Raw genomic sequence first — 22513 nt, 5'->3', positions numbered from 1 at the left:
GTTCTCACCATAAATACCTATTCATGACGTTGCCCATTGCATGGCCTGAACATTGCTCTTGCTGCGCTAAAGTGACAATAAATAAAACATTTCAAGCATTTTTTGTTTGCTCTTTTTCTCTAATACTTACTGCAATTAAATATACTTATTTGGTATTCCGATCAATAAAATTTTACAAATTACAAATATACTTTTTCATTTTCACTTAAATTAATTTTCATGTTAATGGCGATTAGTTATTTAGTTTAGGCCATGAATCAAAAAAAATTGAAGGTAATGTACCAAAGTGAAATATATAAAAGGTTGATGTTTCTCGCGTATTTGTTTATTTATTTGAAGAAAGTGAGAATCGGATGTAATTAGAAACAATTAAAAGTACATAGTGACATTATTGATCTATGATCACTTAGCATATACTTTGACGAGAAAGTGAATGCCATGGCCCCTCTCACTTTCGAAATGTACGGTGACAAAAGAATCACCGGGTCCGCCCTTGAGAATCGAGGGCGTAGCACTGTGTCCCTCAGGTTTCAAATCGTAGATTTCGATGCTTGTGATCTTGGCGATGCCGTCGCCCTTTATTGTTACAGTTTGCTCAGACCTCCAAAGGGGTATGGCACTCTTGTCGACCTGCTTCTGATCGAGAAGAAAGTCGCCATGAATTCGGTTGCCGACAACTAAGTCGTGGGACTTAATGCCGGACACGCCCACAGCCAGAAGAGCTGATGCAGCGATGGTGAAGAACGTTGCGATTGAGATCTGACCCATTTTGGTACACTGTGATAGTAAAATTAGCATTTTTTAAATTTTTATATTTCTACGAACTAATATAATGTTTAAGTCGAATCTTATCCTGATAAATATTTTATTTACATCGCATTTAGAATTATAAATCGAAATGACATTTCACATTTTTTCCACAAGCTACTGAAATATTTTCAATCACTTGAATTTTTTAAGAATAATACCAGTACTACACTACAGTTGATCCTGATTACCCTTGATTGTTTCATCTTTACGAATGTATATACATATGTATATTCATATTATTATATATTATATTTACAATATTGTAATATTATTATACGCATAACATTTACAATATTGTAATCTGCAGTAAAGTTTCAGTTAAAAATCAAAGAACTAATAAATATTTTTCAACCATCGAGTCAGATATTATTGTTTTTCGATGGCAGTATAGAACACATTTTGAATATTCAAATTTTATAGAAAAACTTACACAACAAATAACTAAAATCCCAAACCGGATCGACTCCACGGCTTCTAAAACTTAAATAAGAGCAGCAAATGTATTAAAGCTTTTTATATCTGAACGTGTGAGTATATCGAATGTTGATAGAGATAGCACTGCGCGTCCGGTGTATAAAATAGTTAATGAGTCCGTTTTTTTGTAGAATCTGACATCACAGACTGTAACATTTCATTAATTAAATCCACTTCCGTAAAATGTGATAACACCCAGAAGATAAAAAATATACAAATGAGTAAACCTTCTAATTGACTAAGTACAATTCATTAACATACCGACAATGATTTATTCTTGTAATAATGAAAATTTTATCAAGTACAACCAGCTGCTATAACAGAAAATTATACAGCAAACATTCACTAAATTGCTTATAAAAACTATAATATGTAAATACATGATTTTCTAAAAAGAATAATAATAATATCGTTCTCGAAACAAGTTTGAAAATAAGTATAAAATTGTATAAATAACAGATATGCTGATTTAAAATATACAATAATAGTAGTATGTAATTATTATAACAGGATTCTGATATAATTAGTTAATTTACAGCTGATACGTAAGTGCCTCTATAGTTTTTTTTTACACAAACACGCATACATATTTCTGTTTAGACACATTATAGGATCAAAAATGAAGTTCATTATTGTTTAATTAAGAAGACATACATTGGGTTAGAAACCTTGTAAAATATTTACCATTTTTGTTAATTAATATGTTAATCAAATGGAAGTATTTTCAGCCAAAATCATTATTAAAGCTTTATAAAAAAATTATGATCACATGTTCAAATATTAGTAATAGAATATGTATTTATTAAAAATATTCAATATTTATCTTTATTGACGTTTTAATTTCGCAACGTAATGTTTTTTACTCCAAAATTATTTTGGTTAGAAAGGTTATCTGAGATGTCACCTGAAATCTGACCTTAGATTTTTCTGTAAGGGCATATCTGCAAATAAAAATTTTGTTTTTTTTTTATAAAAGAATTACAAAAAATCTACATACATTTATTTCACACATTTATAAGGTGTATCACATAGTGGACCACAGATAACTTCCATTAACGGCGTTTTCTTAATTTTATTCTCCATATTTTTATCTATTTGATATAATTTTGGGTCAGAGTTCGTCTTTCCAATTGGTACGATCATACGGCCCCCAGGAGCTAGTTGATTAATAAGCTAAAAATGTTGAATAGCGAATTCAGAACATAGTATAATAAAGCACTTGATATTTGACAAAATATTAAATTTATTTATGTAACACGCGAACGATTTTCGCGTTTTTCGTACCTATTAATAGGGACTAAAGTGACTCTTTTTTGACCGGCGGGCAAAAAAGTTATTTTAGCGGGCAATAAAAACCGTTATTGCCCGCATATTCAAACAGCGGGCAATAATGGCCTTTATCGCCCGCAAAATTTTTTTTTTGTAATTTTAAAAAAAAAGTTGATTTTGATAAATTTGCATTATTTATTATTAAATAAAAAAATTACAAACTGTTATGTTCTTGAACAATATATAATTTATAACTAAATATAAATTAACATTGTCGAAATTTCTTATTTTTTTCATTAAAACCCTTTACATAATACTTTATTTCATTTTTTTCCAATTTTCTCATTATAAATTCGGTACTGTTAAAATCAATTATTTATTTACAAAAAAAAAAATGAATTTGACTTTTATATAATGTTTGAACAAGACAAGAGCACGGTTGCCGTGTCAAAAAATAGTCACATCAGTCCCTCTTAACACGTACGAAAAAACGCGAAAATACGTCCGTGTGTTACATAAAATATGGTGTGCACCAAGGGCTCGGGCTAACTCGCCTTGCCTCGTACTGCAAAATCCACACTCGGCCTAAAAAAGCCCACTTTACGCCCTTGGTACACAATATACTATTTCATGATACGTGCACGAAAAAGGCCACTTTCCATGCATGTAAAATGAATGGAAAATCAAGTTAATTTGAAATATTTTAAATTTTATGATTTTCATAAGTTTTAATATACTATTGTTTTACTTTGAAAAGTCCTCGAATTTCCCATTCCTTTCATATGCATGATAAGTTGCCTATTCGTGCACTTATTATAAAAGTACGGTGTGCAATAAGGGGGAGTGGCTTTTTCAGACTTGGGTGATGTTTTGAGACTCCCACTCGTGCTCAAAACATCACCCTCGCCAGAAAAAGCCAATTTTTCCCCCCTAGTTGCACAATATACTATTTCATAACAAGTGCATCGAAAACACGCTTTTCGCCTACCAAAAAGTGGAGCGAAAGTAGAGTTTTTCAAGCCTGAGGCGAAAGGCCTTTTTAATTTTTTTTTTATAACACGTGCATACAAAAGATCATTTTCGGCGCCTATAAACTGGGCCGAAAATGGGGTTTTCCGAGCGTCACACAAAAAGTAGAGCGAGAGTCCCTGATCACAATACATGTATCAATTAATCCATTTTCGCCCCCTATATAGATAGAACGAGCCTACAATAATCGGAGAATCGGAAATCGATGGGGGGGGCGGTGGGGGGGTGGTGGGGGGTTTTTGAGATTTTCGAAAATAACAGAAAAATGAAAGAATTTTACGTGTTTTGGTGGGGGGGCCAAGGTGGGGGAGTGGTGGAGGGGTGGTGGGGGGGGGGTTGTGGGGGGTGGTGGGGGGGGGGAGTCTTGCCAAAATGACTATATAATATAGGAAGATATATATATATATATACACACATATATATGAATCTATACACTCCCACCGTAGTGGACGACTCGAAAAACTCCATTCTCGATCCACTTCATAGGTGACCCAAATGGTCTTCCTTATACACTTGTTATAAAAAGCACGGTAAACAACGAGGGGCGAATGTGCTTTTCCAGACTCGGATGATGTTGGAACACTCGTGCTCAAACATCATCCTCGCTTGGAAAAGCCCATTTTCGCCCCTTGTTGTACAATGTACTATTTTGTATGTATATGTACGTATAAACACACTCACACGTACATATATAGATATATCATGATATATCTGAGGCGAAACTGTTTTCTCCCTATGGGCGAAGGTACTTACTACAAACATGCTTACTTCGCCCCTAGGAAAAAAACCTTTGCTTCAGATATTTGCATTTTCATGTGTGTATGTGTATGACACATCTCATACATTTATGTATATACCAGCGGTCCGTGTGACACCAAACACAATTAGCAATGTTGACATGTAAGCTCAGCTCAGAGGGCGTCTTAGTTCCCAGGCCCAAACCCATGTTAAATGTATATCTTAATATATGCTCACGGACACGCTCTTGTATGTGTGTATTACGTGACCTAACTCACACATACAAGAGATACTGGACGACTGCTTTTTCAGGCAGGCTAAAAAGAGCGTTATCGGTGCACTGGTTATACAAATTACGATATTTCAGACTGGGATGATGGTTGAGCACTCGTGTCCGTCTCGGGCGCCTGCGATGCCCTCGATTCCCACTCGAGCTCATTCATCATCCTCGCTTGAAAAATCCAACTTTCGCCCTGAGTCGTGTAATGTACCATTAGCCCCACTAAATTTTACTTTCGCCGCTAATTTTATTTTCGCCCCACTAAATATTAATTTCACACCGCAAAACTAGTTTTCGGGAAAAATATGCCATTTTCGCCCGCTCATTAGGGGAATTTTTGATGATTTTAAAAATTTTTAAATTTTTGGAAAAATTAAAAGAAATTAATTTTGACAGCTGAAAATCTTGAAAGATTCATAAATTTTTAAAATTCAGTTTGTATTAACAATGGATGTGTTGGTCCCACTTTTCAAGACAACAAAGTGCAGGCTACACAGTTAAGCCGTGAATAAAGTTCTATAAGCAACTTGGGACTAAAGTCGATCAATCTCTCGGGCAGTAGGCCACCCACGGGAATAATCTAGGACCTTAGTCTCTTGTTGCGTAATGTACTACTTTATTACTTTTTTTGGTAATTCTGTTGATGCTGCTCCTACATGAATAACATCGTATGGTCCTTTTTCTAGGTAGCCTAGTCTACCATCACCAACTGTCATTAAAAATTAAATCAATATAAGTGCACATAATATATTGGATAATTATTAATTGCATTTTTGAAATAACAAACCTATCAATTCAAGTTGGTTACTTTCCAATAACTCTGGATGATCACTTTGAATATTCTTTCTAGCTTGATCTCTAAGCTCGGGCACAAGCTCTATACCCACAGCAACACCGTTAGGACCAACCATCAATGCCATACATACAGTTAAATAGCCAGAACCAAATCCAACGTCTAATGCTCTACTGCCTTCCTGTAACTTGTCTGCGAGGAATTCCAACGCGTAACCGTGCTGTAACAGTATATATATATGTGTACCAATTAGTATATGTACCAAGGGTGTAAAGTGGGCTTTTTTAGACCGAGTGTGAAGTTTACAGTACGAGTCGAGCCAAGGTAGCACGAGCCTAAGGCGAATCCGAGCCAAAGCCGAGGCATCTCCGAGCCAAAGACGAGTACTGCAACCACACGAGGTTGAAAAGTCCACTTAGCCTGTGGTGCACAGCACATTTTTTGCAACGCGCGGATGTATTTTTGTGTTTTTACGTATGTTTTAAGTAGGGCTGACACGACTACTTTTTGACACAGCAACTACACACTTGTTTGAACATTATATAGAAAAGTAAAATTCAATTTTTTTGTAAATTATAGATGAATAATGCAAATAAATCAGACATTTTTTTTTAATTTTTAAAAAAAATTTTTTGTCCCATTAATAAGTACGAAAATCGTTTGTATGTTACAAAAAATACTTAGAATCGAATAAAAAGAAAGAAATCACGAAGTATTTTATCACTCTAAAAAAAAATAACTTTTAAAAAAGTAAAAAGTTAGGCAAGTTTAATATATTTCGCAACAAAATTACAGATTGAAAAGTACTAAGATCAATCAAACAAAGTCAAGTTTATTATATTTAATCGTGATGAAGCAAGGAACAACTCTCAAGATAATTACTACGTAACTTGCCATGCCCGTTTAATTTTCTTTATTGGTGAACAACTAAAATTTCCTTTTATGTATTAGAACGTCATACAAACACCATAAGTACAATGAAACGGGCATGGTAAGTTACGTAGTAATTATCTTGAGAATTGTTCCTTGCTTCATCACGATTAAATATAATAAACTTGACTTTGTTTGATTGATCTTAGTACTTTTCAATCTGTAATTTTGTTGCGAAATATATTAAACTTGCCTAACTTTTTACTTTTTTAAAAGTTATTTTTTTTTAGAGATTTCAATCCTTTTTAGTAAATTTTTTTGAGTATTTCATATTCGACGTCGTAGAAATAAAATATAAGCATATTTAGCACCTTTAGATCAAAGCTTTTTTGTAACATTTTTATCACTAACATGAGATCACTGATTGTTGATATACACCACCCTTGAATTATTTCTACGCCAAGACACCAAAACCCACGGCGCGAACTATCCAGACCTCGTTATCGGACACCCTGTACACCTAGACGCCGTCATCGTATGATTTATTTACCTAGACACCAAAAACCACGAAGCGCACGACCTAGACCTCGTCATCGGCCACCCTGTACACCTGGACACCGCGTTCAAGTGATTTGTACACCTAGACACCAAAAACCACGGAGCAAACTACCTAGACCTCGTCATCGGCCACCCTGTACACCTAGACACCGCCCTCGAATTATTTCAACACCAAAAGCCACGGAGCGCACGACCTAGACCTCGTCATCGGCCACCCTGTACACCTGGACACCGCGTTCAAATGATTTTTACACCTAGACACCAAAAACCACGGAGCGAACTACCTAGAACTCGTCATCGGCCACCCTGTACACCTAGACACCGCCCTCGAATTATTTCAACACCAAAAGCCACGGAGCGAACTACCTAGACCTCGTCATCGGCCACCCTGTACACCTAGGTACCGCCCTCGAATTATTTCAACACCTAGACACCAAAAACCACGGTGCGAACTACCTAGACCTCGCCATCGGCCGCCCTGTACACCTAGATGCCGTCCTCGTATGATTTATTTATCTAAACACCAAAAATCACGGAGCGCACCACCTAGACGTCGTCATCAGCTACCCTATTCAAATGGTTCTTTTTTACACGTGTAAAAAAGTGTAAAAAAGAACCATTTAAGTCAAGAGTATCGTATAAAATTTTATAGCACAGACTGCTAAAATCCGCAAGTCTCGCCTATTCGTGACTTAACAGCGGATTTTAGCCACACTGTGCTATAAAATGCTTTGCTCGGGCAACAAACCTTCCACTCGTGTAGAATTAACTTTTTCGCACTTGTATTGATAGTACATTGTGCAACAAGGGGAGAAAATAAGCTATGTCAAGCGTGGGTGAGGTGTTATCAGCACGAGTCTGACATAGCTTTTATTCCCGTATTATACACCGTTTTTTTTCCAACAAGGACATGAAAGAGACTTTTTTTATGCGTGAAAGTTGGGTAGGAGATCGTGCATTTCAAGTCGTGCACAAAAAATTTGAAAAGTTAGAGAAAGGCTATAGCCGGGTTACTATGGTGAAATGGCCCCCTTGGAAAATGTATATATGTTATATACCATTCGATGGGGGATAAAAAAAAACTCCCATAGCCAAATTTTTAGCTCTCTGCCTAGTGCGCATGCGCAGTAACGTCGATAAACGTGTTTTTTTGATTTTATTTTTTTCTGAAGTCCCTATAGGATAAAAATTTTTTTAAAAATTCACATTGGTGTATTTTTATGTCATGAATAACTGCAATTTGTTGGGATTACATAACCTCAAATATCGGATCTAAAAAAATTATTAAAGTTTTCAATCGATATTTTGACCCCCTTGTTTTTGAGGTGCAACTTTTTAAGTAGACTTTTTTTGTGTACTTTTTCCCGTTCTTTACGATGGCACTAACGTTTTTTCCTTAAAAATGGTGGCACAACTCGATTTGAGCCAAAAACTGATTTTTTTGCCATTTTTTCACGTTTTTAGCTGGTTATGTTACAATTTAGTTACTAAAGTGACTCCTTTTGAGTAGTTTTGCATATCTTCCCATGAAAACATAATCAAATGAAATATTTTGTTCGCTCCAAGCCGTATTTTTTATATTATCTTACGTTTTCAATGATGGTCTTATCAGAATTGTGATATCACCTTATTATAAAACTGATGGCTAATGTTATGTTCTTTTTAAACGTTCTGTGATTGGTCGAAAGTATTGTCTCTGTCGCACTTTTTTGTTTATTGTTTATTTTTATTTATAATAAAAGGTTATGCTTGGCCGCGCGGTTGACGCGGCGGCTGCAATGCAGACGATCTGCGTAGTGAATGGTCAATCATAAAATTAAGAATTATCAGGAGCATAAACAAATAAAGTATTTTGATTTCTTAATTAATTAAACGATGCGCAAACCAATGGCCAACATTGTTTTTTTCAAAACTAATTTTTTTTTTTCTTACAATTGTCTATATAAGGGAGAAAGTACAATACGTCCCGTCCCGTCCCGTACCGACCCCGGGACATACCGTCTGAAATAAGTCACTTTTATATTATTGGCTAATTCTGTTCGATAACCCAATCGACGGTACAGAATTAGCCAATCCCGTAAAAACAGCTTATTTCAGACGGTATGTCCCGAGGTCGGTACGGGACGACGGACTCAATTGTACTTTCTCCATAATATACTAATACAACTTATACTTTGTACGAATTGAACATACTTAACTTCAATTCCTTTTTACCTGATAATTATTACTGTCAATAGATTTTGAATAATCAATTAAGTAGAGGCAGATAAGCCAAATATGGCCTTTTTAAGACCACAAGACGCCAAAAGTACCCTCAAACGATCGATTTCAAGGCTATGTTTAGCTAAAAACAGGCTTTTTTGCGTGAAAACCCTTGCATTATGACATTTTCACAATTCTCAAGATAATTACTACGTAACTTACCATGCCCGTTTCATTGTACTTATGGTGTTTGTATGACGTTCTAATACATAAAAGGAAATTTTAGTTGTTCACCAATAAAGAAAATTAAACGGGCATGGCAAGTTACGTAGTAATTATCTTGAGAGTTGTTCCTTGCTTCATCACGATTAAATATAATAAACTTGACTTTGTTTGATTGATCTTAGTACTTTTCAATCTGTAATTTTGTTGCGAAATATATTAAACTTGCCTAACTTTTTACTTTTTTAAAAGTTATTTTTTTTTAGAGATTTCAATCCTTTTTAGTAAATTTTTTTGAGTATTTCATATTCGACGTCGTAGAAATAAAATATAAGCATATTTAGCACCTTTAGATCAAAGCTTTTTTGTAACATTTTTATCACTAACATGAGATCACTGATTGTTGATATACACCACCCTTGAATTATTTCTACGCCAAGACACCAAAACCCACGGCGCGAACTATCCAGACCTCGTTATCGGACACCCTGTACACCTAGACGCCGTCATCGTATGATTTATTTACCTAGACACCAAAAACCACGAAGCGCACGACCTAGACCTCGTCATCGGCCACCCTGTACACCTGGACACCGCGTTCAAGTGATTTGTACACCTAGACACCAAAAACCACGGAGCAAACTACCTAGACCTCGTCATCGGCCACCCTGTACACCTAGACACCGCCCTCGAATTATTTCAACACCAAAAGCCACGGAGCGCACGACCTAGACCTCGTCATCGGCCACCCTGTACACCTGGACACCGCGTTCAAATGATTTTTACACCTAGACACCAAAAACCACGGAGCGAACTACCTAGAACTCGTCATCGGCCACCCTGTACACCTAGACACCGCCCTCGAATTATTTCAACACCAAAAGCCACGGAGCGAACTACCTAGACCTCGTCATCGGCCACCCTGTACACCTAGGTACCGCCCTCGAATTATTTCAACACCTAGACACCAAAAACCACGGTGCGAACTACCTAGACCTCGCCATCGGCCGCCCTGTACACCTAGATGCCGTCCTCGTATGATTTATTTATCTAAACACCAAAAATCACGGAGCGCACCACCTAGACGTCGTCATCAGCTACCCTATTCAAATGGTTCTTTTTTACACGTGTAAAAAAGTGTAAAAAAGAACCATTTAAGTCAAGAGTATCGTATAAAATTTTATAGCACAGACTGCTAAAATCCGCAAGTCTCGCCTATTCGTGACTTAACAGCGGATTTTAGCCACACTGTGCTATAAAATGCTTTGCTCGGGCAACAAACCTTCCACTCGTGTAGAATTAACTTTTTCGCACTTGTATTGATAGTACATTGTGCAACAAGGGGAGAAAATAAGCTATGTCAAGCGTGGGTGAGGTGTTATCAGCACGAGTCTGACATAGCTTTTATTCCCGTATTATACACCGTTTTTTTTCCAACAAGGACATGAAAGAGACTTTTTTTATGCGTGAAAGTTGGGTAGGAGATCGTGCATTTCAAGTCGTGCACAAAAAATTTGAAAAGTTAGAGAAAGGCTATAGCCGGGTTACTATGGTGAAATGGCCCCCTTGGAAAATGTATATATGTTATATACCATTCGATGGGGGATAAAAAAAAACTCCCATAGCCAAATTTTTAGCTCTCTGCCTAGTGCGCATGCGCAGTAACGTCGATAAACGTGTTTTTTTGATTTTATTTTTTTCTGAAGTCCCTATAGGATAAAAATTTTTTTAAAAATTCACATTGGTGTATTTTTATGTCATGAATAACTGCAATTTGTTGGGATTACATAACCTCAAATATCGGATCTAAAAAAATTATTAAAGTTTTCAATCGATATTTTGACCCCCTTGTTTTTGAGGTGCAACTTTTTAAGTAGACTTTTTTTGTGTACTTTTTCCCGTTCTTTACGATGGCACTAACGTTTTTTCCTTAAAAATGGTGGCACAACTCGATTTGAGCCAAAAACTGATTTTTTTGCCATTTTTTCACGTTTTTAGCTGGTTATGTTACAATTTAGTTACTAAAGTGACTCCTTTTGAGTAGTTTTGCATATCTTCCCATGAAAACATAATCAAATGAAATATTTTGTTCGCTCCAAGCCGTATTTTTTATATTATCTTACGTTTTCAATGATGGTCTTATCAGAATTGTGATATCACCTTATTATAAAACTGATGGCTAATGTTATGTTCTTTTTAAACGTTCTGTGATTGGTCGAAAGTATTGTCTCTGTCGCACTTTTTTGTTTATTGTTTATTTTTATTTATAATAAAAGGTTATGCTTGGCCGCGCGGTTGACGCGGCGGCTGCAATGCAGACGATCTGCGTAGTGAATGGTCAATCATAAAATTAAGAATTATCAGGAGCATAAACAAATAAAGTATTTTGATTTCTTAATTAATTAAACGATGCGCAAACCAATGGCCAACATTGTTTTTTTCAAAACTAATTTTTTTTTTTCTTACAATTGTCTATATAAGGGAGAAAGTACAATACGTCCCGTCCCGTCCCGTACCGACCCCGGGACATACCGTCTGAAATAAGTCACTTTTATATTATTGGCTAATTCTGTTCGATAACCCAATCGACGGTACAGAATTAGCCAATCCCGTAAAAACAGCTTATTTCAGACGGTATGTCCCGAGGTCGGTACGGGACGACGGACTCAATTGTACTTTCTCCATAATATACTAATACAAGTGAATGGTGAAAACGCTGTTAGTATAAGTTTATAACTTTTAAAGTAAATTAAAATCTAGCAAATAAAAATTTTTCCGATTTTTCTTTTTACTATTTCGGCTTTTGACTGATAATTGATAGCAATACTAGAAAAAATAATAAAGTAGTTAAGTATTTATTTTCAAATACATTGGAGTTAGTTGGAACCGAAGGCTGACGCGGCTACTTTAAATCTTTCTGCTGTTTACTTCAAAACTAACAATCTTGTATATTTAAAGTGAGTACTATATATTTTACATATCTTTTAAAAAAATGAAGATTTAACAAAGTTTTTCAAAAGTTTTGACATCACAGATTATATGCTTTGATATTAGGGTTATATGTATTTCTAATACATATTACACAATAAATTAATATTTTGTTAAATAACTTCTTTAAAATCAAAACCTATTATTAATATCTAAAATGTTATTTTTATGCCGACACTTTGAGTTTTGAAAAAAATACTGTAACCAACCTACTGATAAATAAAAAATCTCCCATGTATTTATAATAAATACACTTGTATTTTACCGGTATATGCAGAGTAAGACTTATTAATGGGTAGAAAAATAAAATTTTTATTATAAATTCTGTAGTATTAAGAGTAATTGTATCAAAAATAATGACAGATAATATAGTAATATAATAATATGATATAATAATATAATAATATGATATAATAATATAATAATATAATATAATAATATAATAATGTAATAATAATAACAGATAATTATTAGACCTTTTTATACGCTAAATAAGAAAAACATGTTGTGTACGTTATTAAATTCTTGCATAAAATCAAAAGTTTAAACCAACATTAAATTATAAACTGTTTTAGTACTCGCATAAAGATCCGATCTTATCCTAAAACAAAAATAGCAATCAGATTTTAAATCAATAAGCTAACAAAAAAGTAATTAATAAAAATGAATTTTCAATCCTATAGATATAGATATACGTACAATGCATGTAAGGGGAACGAGTCTTTATCTATTTAACTTAACCAATTTAGGCTAATCACATAAAGTAAAATGAGAAATTAGTTAAACATAAAGTTGTTGAAACTATTAACTAAATAAAATTAAGAAGGAAAAACATTTGAATAAAATATGACAATAAACTTTTGCTAGAAACGGATTTGACGATTGATGAGTTGCATGTTTTGATGTAATGCGGTATATTAATTATACAAGTATGATTAAATTGATAAAATATAGAAAGTCTTGAACAATAATTAATTTGTTTATGTATAAAATACTGTCAAATTAATAAAAAATGCACATAAATATCTGCATATGACTATATATGATGTGATTTTTACTATAGTTAATTATTATGAGATGAGAAAAAATATTTGGTTTTACATAAAAACAATACATGAGAAATAATAAAAATGAAAAATAGAACTAATAGGATGCGAACTTATTAATTGTCAATTAACTTTTAAGTTAAAAAAATGTAAAATGAATAAAGTAAACACAAGCTAACCTATGCTTTAAACACATACGTATATGAAACATCATTAAAAACAACATTATTTATTTATTTTAAAATACACTATTATTCATGTCTAGATACAAGAACATATTTTTACAAAAAAACAAATTGAATATAATAATTTCATAGGTTTGTTGATTTTATAAAATCACTAGGTGCAAGCACTTCAATACAGTTTTTATGACAAAAAAAAATTATTTGCTTAAAAAACTTATAAATGAAATACAACTTATTTCACTTTTACTAGGCAATATTATTTTTTTACTTTTCATGTAAAGCTACTGAGAAAACTGGATTATACAAGAACTTAGATTATAATATTTTTGTAATATTTATTATTCATTCTAGTTTTTAATTTAAAAAAAGGCAAACATTTTTTTAGATTTTTAAAAACTAACTAACAGCATTTTTAAATGTATTGTAAAATATTTATATTTTATTATTTCAGAAGTGATCTTCTTGTCTAATGGTTAAATAAATATGGCATCTAATAGTAATGAAGAGTCAGATAACATCAGGAAACGCGATGATCGAAGATGTGCCATGTGTAATATTTATATTAGAAAATCAATTGGTCGAGAAAAGGAAATCGAATCTGAAGTTGAAATCGAATATGCTAAACAATTATCAAATAAAGATATTTACATCCATGATGTAATTTGTGATTCATGTAGAAAGCGATTAGCCAAATACATATCAAGTTCTAAACCTAAAAAGGTTAATGTTCCAGCAACTGCTTCGTCTCAAGATTCAAATGTTTCTGAATCATTTTCTCAGCTAACTGTCACTTCATCATCTCAGGAAAGTACACAATCATCTGTATACACAATAAAGGAACAAAAAGTACGAGCAACCATGGAATTACTTATTCAAAGGACGATTGCGGCACATAAATATTGCTTTGTTTGTGGGTACCAAAAACAGACTAATAATATATTAGTTCCTTTAGAGGCCCGAATTCAAGTTTATAGTAAAATGAATGTTTTTATTCCACATGGCAATAGATGCTGTTGCACACATTTAATTAAAAAAAGATTTTATGAAGATGAACTAAATAAAATTAATATTTTTTCCACTACAAGTACGGTATATATTGATGAATTACTACAATTTTTGAGTCAATTATCAATGAAAGCAGACGAAACTTTATTAGATACAGTAGCTGAATTTTCCATGCCTGAAAAAAAATTGAAAGTTTTTACGGGATTAACGTGGGAAAATATTAATTATCTTAAAGATCAACTCACTTCTCTGAAGAATTCCTGTGTAAGGACAGCGACACAAGTCATTGTCGTATTTTTATTCAAAATGCGCTCTGGGAATTCTAACTCGCTCATCTCTACAATATTTGACATTGAAAGCGAACAACAAGTATCTCGTTTTTGTCAATCAGTATTATTATCTTTCGAAAAAGATTTACTACCAAAACACTTTGGATTAGAAAATGTAGACAGAAATGAATTGATTGAAAATCAAACTTCTAATATGGCAAAGAAATTACATCCTGGTAAACAACTTATTTTGATTGCTGATGGTACTTATATAAGGCATGAAAAAAGCTCTAATAACGAGTACCAAAGAAAATCTTATTCAGGCCAAAAAAAAGTTCCTCTGACTAAACCATTTACTATATGTACTACTAATGGTTATGTTGTTGACCAGTTAGGTCCATATCTTGCAAATAAAAATGATGCTACAATACTGATTGAAATATTGGAAGAGAAGCAGAATATTTTACAGAAACTTCTTCGCCAAGGGGACATTTTTATACTGGATAGAGGTTTCAGGGACATTAAACAAAAATTAGAAAATATGGGTTATATTGTTTTGATGCCTGCACTCAAAGGTTCAAAATCTCAACTTTCTACGCAAGAATCAAATGAAACAAGATTCACGACAAAACTGCGATGGGTTGTTGAAGCAGTGCACGGAGTTCAAAAGAAAAAATATAGGTTATTAGATCACAAACTTGATAATAAAATGGTGAAAAATACTGGATCTTATTGTAAAATTTCTTGCTACTTAAATAACTTGTTTGGCAAACGCCTAGATTCTGATGAAGACATGCAAGATGAAATATTTAGTGCTATGCAATCTAGAAAAAATGTTGAAAATACATTAGCAGTTTTAGTAGCAGACAAAAGATGGAGTCGTCGGAAACTACCATTTAAAATAATAACTTCGGATGATTTACCAGACTTTCCTGAATTAACAATAAAAGATTTGAAAATTCTGTTTACAGGAACATATCAGCTTAAACAGACAATATCTTACTTAGCGGAAATGCTTGACGCAGATAATAATTTGAAGATTGGATATTCAAAAGAGACTAACAATATTCTCAAACTTGAAGTTCAATCCAGGCATATTAACAGAAAACAATACAAATGTTTCGTTGAGTATAAACCAAATGGTATTGGTTATTCTAGCATCTTAAGACACTGTTGTGATTGTGCTAACGGTAACCGTACTATAGGATGTTGTGCGCATATTGCTGCCATAATCTATTATCTTTCACATGGAAGATATTTATCAAAAATCATACGACCAGCTGAAATTCTGTCTAAAATGTTTCTTAATGATCAAATTGAAGTGTGTATTGATGAAGATAGTGACAATGATGAGTGAATCATTTTTTCTATTGTGAACATTCGTTATTTTTAAAAAGCTACTTGTATACGTTCCATAATTTATTTTAAATAGCCTATGAAGATAATAAATTATACTTTGTACGAATTGAACATACTTAACTTCAATTCCTTTTTACCTGATAATTATTACTGTCAATAGATTTTGAATAATCAATTAAGTAGAGGCAGATAAGCCAAATATGGCCTTTTTAAGACCACAAGACGCCAAAAGTACCCTCAAACGATCGATTTCAAGGCTATGTTTAGCTAAAAACAGGCTTTTTTGCGTGAAAACCCTTGCATTATGACATTTTTAGGTTAGTTTTGGGTTACATGGTACCAAAAATGGCCTTTTTCGGCGTTAAATCACTCAAATGAGGGCATTTTTAGGTTAAAGAGAAAAGCAGACACTGACAGAGGCGATATTCTTTTTATATATAGAGAGAAACCCTTTATTACCTCAAATTCTGATAAGACCATCATTGAAAACGTAAGATAATATAAAAAATACGGCTTGGAGCGAACAAAATATTTCATTTGATTATGTTTTCATGGGAAGATATGCAAAACTACTCAAAAGGAGTCACTTTAGTAACTAAATTGTAACATAACCAGCTAAAAACGTGAAAAAATGGCAAAAAAATCAGTTTTTGGCTCAAATCGAGTTGTGCCACCATTTTTAAGGATAAAACGTTAGTGCCATCGTAAAGAACGGGAAAAAGTACACAAAAAAAGTCTACTTAAAAAGTTGCACCTCAAAAACAAGGGGGTCAAAATATCGATTGAAAACTTTAATAATTTTTTTAGATCCGATATTTGAGGTTATGTAATCCCAACAAATTGCAGTTATTCATGACATAAAAATACACCAATGTGAATTTTTAAAAAAATTTTTATCCTATAGGGACTTCAGAAAAAAATAAAATCAAAAAAACACGTTTATCGACGTTACTGCGCATGCGCACTAGGCAGAGAGCTAAAAATTTGGCTATGGGAGTTTTTTTTTTATCCCCCATCGAATGGTATATAACATATATACATTTTCCAAGGGGGCCATTTCACCATAGTAACCCGGCTATAGCCTTTGAGAAAATTTTAGATATTTGAAAAACGGGTATTAACAGAGGGGAGAAAATTATTTTCTCCGCGCTTGAGCTCAAACTTTTTCTAACACGCTTGAAATGGACGATTTTCTATGCTACTTTTAGGCATGAAAAAAGGCCCATTTTATGCGCGTATTGGAAAACATATTTTCGCACACTTTTCTTCCATAGGCTAATACTTTCCATCCTAAACGAAAAAGTGCTATTTTCTACCCGATTCTCATAAATGTAGATAATACCATACTTAGGGTGTAGGCAAGATAAAAATAAAATTTTGTTTTATTTACCATATGTGGTGCGCTAATTATTGCACCATACCCAATACATTGCGGTGAATCGATATAAGCATCGTCAGGGTCCGTATATTTTCCTCTGTCGACTTGGCTCATGACTTCAAACACTCTTTCAGATTTAATTACCTCAGACTCTGCAAAATAATTAATTTTCAAATTACAAGTTTTAAAAATAAGCATTAATTTCATCAAGATAACCGCCGAACTAACTTTTAAGATGTCGAACTAATTCTACATTTCCTGTAGCGTGGAAAATGCCAAATCGAAACATATCGAATACGCGTTTACAGCAAGTATGAAACTGATCAAAAGTATTAGGATCGAATTCTTAGTACTTTCCGAATCCACATTCTCTATGATTTTCTCGTCTCTTTCACGAGTAGATGTGATATTTTTGCCAAGTTCTTAAAATATCTTTCAAGAAATTTCATGCAACACGCGCCACGACAATAAATAATCAAAAACACTCCAACACGCTTGTAATTTTATAAATTGTATACCCAATCTGCGAAGCAATTTTCTTATAATACAATGCTCAAAACACGTTTAAAAATATTTAGACGATTTGTTATGTTAAAGGGCCAAAAGAGCAGCTGCATTTACTGACCAGTCGGCGATATCCTACTTATACCGGCAAAACTGTACGCGTAGATGCTACTATAAATACGCATAGTCGGTACTGCACCATAACTATAGAGGCGTAGAGTATTGCTGTGAAAATAGAAATCGCATGTGACGTACGTGACTGCAGTGTGACAGTAGTACGATACGCAGGGTGACATGACGCTACACTATTTACAAACAAGGCAGGTATTTTATATGAAACCTATTTTCACTTTTTAACTCGATCAATTATAATTCTCGTCCCTTCATCTTATATTTACATCCCGGAAAGCATACACGGAAAAAGATGGTTAGTTGTGGTAACCAAGTGATAATTGGTTAATCAAAAATTGGTTATGAAAACTAAGTGCTTGGTTAATTTAACCAAACCGACTTTTTTACAATGAAAAAATCGACTTTATAGGTTACTAACCAATTTACTTGGTAAGACCAACAATTTTTCTGGTACATTACTGTTTTCATAGTGGGCCAACCAACATTTTTGTTGTAATTACCAAGATATTAGTTGAAATCCGAGTTGCAGCTTATATTTTCAAAAATGTTCTTATTTACCAACTGCATCGCTAGCGCGACGACAGAGTCTCCGCCTTTGGACTTAAAGGACCCGAGTTTGATCCCCAGTGAGGGAGAAATTTTTTTCTGATATATTAATTGTATTATAGAATTGTAAACATGTAAATTAAATGTAAAAAATAATAGCACACTTGTAAACGGGTCTATAAAGTAAATCTGCATGTATAAATAAATAATAATAATTAATAATTAATAAATAAATAATAAATTTTAAAAAAGTAAAAAAATCAGAAAAAATTTGTTTTCTTCATCGTTCTTCAAACGAACTTGACTATTTCTTTTAGTAATCAGAACTAAATTATTTATTAAACCAACAATTATCTTGGTTGTACTGACAAATTAATTATCATTGTCGATATATAGTCAAGTTCGTTTAAAGAACAATGAAGAACACAAATTTTTTTTTTATTTAAAAAAAATTTTTTATTTATTATTTATTGTTTATTTATTTATTATTAATTATTATTATTTATTTATACATGCACATTTATTTTATGGATCTGTTTACAAGTGTGCTATTATTTTTTACATTTGATTTACATCCATTATAGAAAAATCCTATTCGAGAATCTCGAAACAAATGAGTGGAGTAAGTCGCGCTGAGCAAACATCGCGAATATAAATAAACAAACTGATGGCTGCATTCAAATGCGCTTATAGGGTTAGAATGAACGCATACGCTCATTTCAGATCGATTGTGTGCTCTGATGTTCAGACCTGTTAATATATATGTATACACTGAGATTAGATCAGGCGCGAAATGGCACCAATGTTCTGAATTTTGATCATTATTTTCTATTTTGTAGATTTTGTAAATACTTTTATTTTTCTTTATTTAATTATTAAATAACTATTACAAAATGTATTTTTTCATAAGAAATCGAGTTAAATATGGTTAGAACAGGGAAGGTTGATCGAGACAAATGCTATATGAAAGATTATAATCCAAATTCGAGACATTGGCGCGCTTGCACGCCTGATCATACCCTAGTGTTTACAATTTTATAATACAATTAATATTTCTGAATAAAAATTTCTCCCTCACTGGGGATCGAACTCGGGTCCTTCAAGTCTAAAGGCGGAGACTCTGTCGTCGCGCTAGCGATGCAGTTGGTAAATAAGAAAATTTTTGAAAATATAAGCTACAACTCGGATTTCAACTAATATCTTGGTAATTTCAACAAAAATGTTGGTTGACCCACTATGAAAACAGTGATGTACCAGAAAAATTGTTGTCATTACCAAGTAAATTGGTTAGTAACCTATAAAGTCGACTTTTTCATTGTAAAAAGTCGGCTTGGTTAAATTAACCAAGCACTTAGTTCTCATAACCAATTTTTGATTAACCAATTATCACTTGGTTACCACAACTAACCATTTTTTCCGTGTAGGAATTGATCGTCTGTCGGATTTAGGTTCGGGTACGATATCTAAAAATATTATTAAAGAAATATTAGACTAAATACATGTTAATCAGTTCAACCAAATATTTGTAAATGTAATAGTGTATTCCGCACCAAAAATATTACGATACTATAGTGCAGTAAAGTAGTTTCACCCTTGTGGGGAGAATATGGCCCGAGCAAAGCGATATAAGTCCCCACGAGGGTGAAATCCCTTTACCCCCCTCGTATCGTACAATATTTTATGAAACAACATGCATAAAATGAGATTTAGCGAGTGCAATTTCGTACGAGCGTGACTTAAATCGAGATTTATGCTACGGCGTGTCGACAGTTTATATATATGGGCAAAGGGTGAAAATCTCTCTTCTCTTTATTGCCTTAACCATAACATATACAGAAGGCCTTTATCAGCATTAGTATTATTTTTTATTATATCGATTTATGTCGCTTTAATGAGAATCGTCAAGCCTACTCTAACAATATACACAGAGGCGGATTCTCATATGAAGGGATATATGCATACCTTCGTGTCGCTTCACATAGTAATAGTCAATACGCGGAGTGGACTGCGCGGCAAGCCAAGTTCGAAAACACGTGCATGCGCTGAGTTACGTGTTACGTAGGCCCGGCGGCCCATCCCTCGGATCGCCAGGTCACACGTCAGGCCCCTCTGGACGCGAGACGGTCACACGTACATCTCCCGCGATCCACATGGCCCCCATCAGACGTGTGATCTAGGGAAGAAGACTATATATAGGACGATCTTAAGCACTGCTCGTTCTTCTTCCAGTCGATCTACCGCTCCGCTCCGAACACTTTATAGACGTGACCGAGATTCCAGGTCTATATAAAACCCCCGATGACATTGCAAAATCTACATCTTCATTGAAGAAACCGACAAGTTCATCCCCGAGATCCTTAATCAACGAGTCGCTATCATTGCGAACTGAGCGATATTTTTTTTCCCGGTTTCAAACTCAGGCAGATCGAAACGAATTTCTGATACTACTTGATTTTTAATAAATTTGACAACAAATTTTGCCCAGAAATAGGGTCAATTTTCTACCAGGGTACTTGTAATTTTATAGTATACAGTCTCCTTATAGACCTTCTCCATAAAGTGTAGCATGCACAACTTATTCGTAGAAAGTCGGAAAGTGATCGCTTCTTCTTTTTTGCGCATTTCATTGTTAACCTTACCTTAGAAATACTTACTTTACCTTTAGCTGTGCACACTTCGCGCACAAAAAGCATTATGACAAGCGTCAGTAGGAGAGCCTGTGGGCCACCATAAATCAAAAAAATGGCATAGACGTTGAAGATTGTCGTAGAAGGTTTACTTTACTTCTTGTAGAAAGTTTACTATTCTGGTCGAATGTTTATCGTCATATATGTATGTTTTTAGTAGTTTTTCTCACGCAATTTTTGTGTGTAAAGAGGTAGACAGCGATTCGTTTGCCAGTGCCTCTATATACAGTGTCCCATAACTTCTCCAGTTGGAGAAAGCCTTCAGAGCTGTAGTCCAAGTGCTACTAGTAGTTATCGTATCCATAAATAATTGTTAAATCGGCTGAAGCACTTTTTGATTTCCGCGGCTCTCGCTATTGCTATTGGGACTTTAAACTTGGTTCGTGCGCTCAGTTCACGCGCTTGAAGGTTAATAAAGATGGCGGCCAGAAAGTCTCCGAAATACACAGGGCTCTTATGGAGCTTCATTAAAAAATGTAGAAATATAAACTTTTACACGATAAAAAATCTTGTCAGTGTCCTTACACACTCCGTATGAATAGAGTGAAGCTACACCGTTATCAAGAAACATGATGGATTAAGGCCAGAACGTTATAAATTCTGGCATGATTAACATGTGTGGTGCTCCGTAAAAGCTCCACCTGGCTGAAAATAATCATATGATTAGCATATGAGCAATCATATGAGTGCTCATATGATAATCATATGATACTTTCGACCCAATCCTCATATGAGAATCATATCATTGTCATATGATATATCGTAAATTCTCATAAAAATAAATAATTATTTTACCCCTACTTGATACTTATTAATTATCTTTCTGTGTACTGCTGAATTGTAAGTTGCATCGAGAATTTATTTTTACATAAATATTACATTGAAACAAATCCGGATTTGTGGATATTTGAACCCAGAACCTCAAGATTATAAAGCAATCGTTTTACCACCAAGCCATCGTTATCTTTGATGTCGATCACTTTAGCAGCTATGAAAAAATAAATTCTCGATGCAAATTACAAATCAACAGTACAAAGAAAGATATAAATAATATATATATTATACGACACTCATATGATTCTCATATGATTATTTTCAGCCGAGCAGAACAAATTTAGCTGTATTCATTAGTTTGACAAACAAGTTCTTCGAAATCAAAGCCTTATCTG

The 22513-nt window shown here is 33.8% G+C and overlaps 2 protein-coding genes across 3 annotated transcripts; both read right to left on the bottom strand.

Moving 5' to 3' along the window:
- Window positions 1–303: 303 nt before the first annotated feature.
- On the bottom strand, window positions 304–1395 carry LOC103315995 (probable salivary secreted peptide). Its single transcript, XM_016987640.3, has 2 exons — window positions 1241–1395; window positions 304–777 (listed from the first exon to the last, which is right to left on the bottom strand). The coding sequence occupies exon 2, from the start codon at window positions 766–768 to the stop codon at window positions 403–405; it is 366 nt and encodes a 121-aa protein (XP_016843129.1). The 5' UTR covers window positions 769–777; window positions 1241–1395; the 3' UTR covers window positions 304–402.
- Window positions 1396–2281: 886 nt separating this feature from the next.
- On the bottom strand, window positions 2282–22058 carry LOC100114626 (protein-L-isoaspartate(D-aspartate) O-methyltransferase). Of its 2 annotated transcripts, none has more exons than XM_031921551.2 (5): window positions 20620–22058; window positions 17488–17627; window positions 5388–5613; window positions 5224–5309; window positions 2282–2457 (listed from the first exon to the last, which is right to left on the bottom strand). In XM_031921551.2, exons 2-5 carry the CDS (start codon window positions 17587–17589, stop codon window positions 2284–2286), a joined length of 588 nt encoding a protein of 195 aa, XP_031777411.1. In that variant the 5' UTR covers window positions 17590–17627; window positions 20620–22058; the 3' UTR covers window positions 2282–2283. The 2 variants fall into 2 exon arrangements, with proteins under 2 accessions (XP_031777411.1, XP_031777410.1); XM_031921550.2 differs by lacking the exon at window positions 20620–22058 and adding an exon at window positions 17704–18141.
- Between the last annotated feature and the right edge of the window lie 455 nt (window positions 22059–22513).

The sequence above is a fragment of the Nasonia vitripennis genome (assembly GCF_009193385.2).
Source record: "Nasonia vitripennis strain AsymCx chromosome 1 unlocalized genomic scaffold, Nvit_psr_1.1 chr1_random0013, whole genome shotgun sequence".
NCBI lineage: Eukaryota > Metazoa > Arthropoda > Insecta > Hymenoptera > Pteromalidae > Nasonia > Nasonia vitripennis.
The sequence above is the reverse complement of the archived record's forward strand: the minus strand, read 5'-3'. Positions and strand labels throughout refer to the sequence as shown.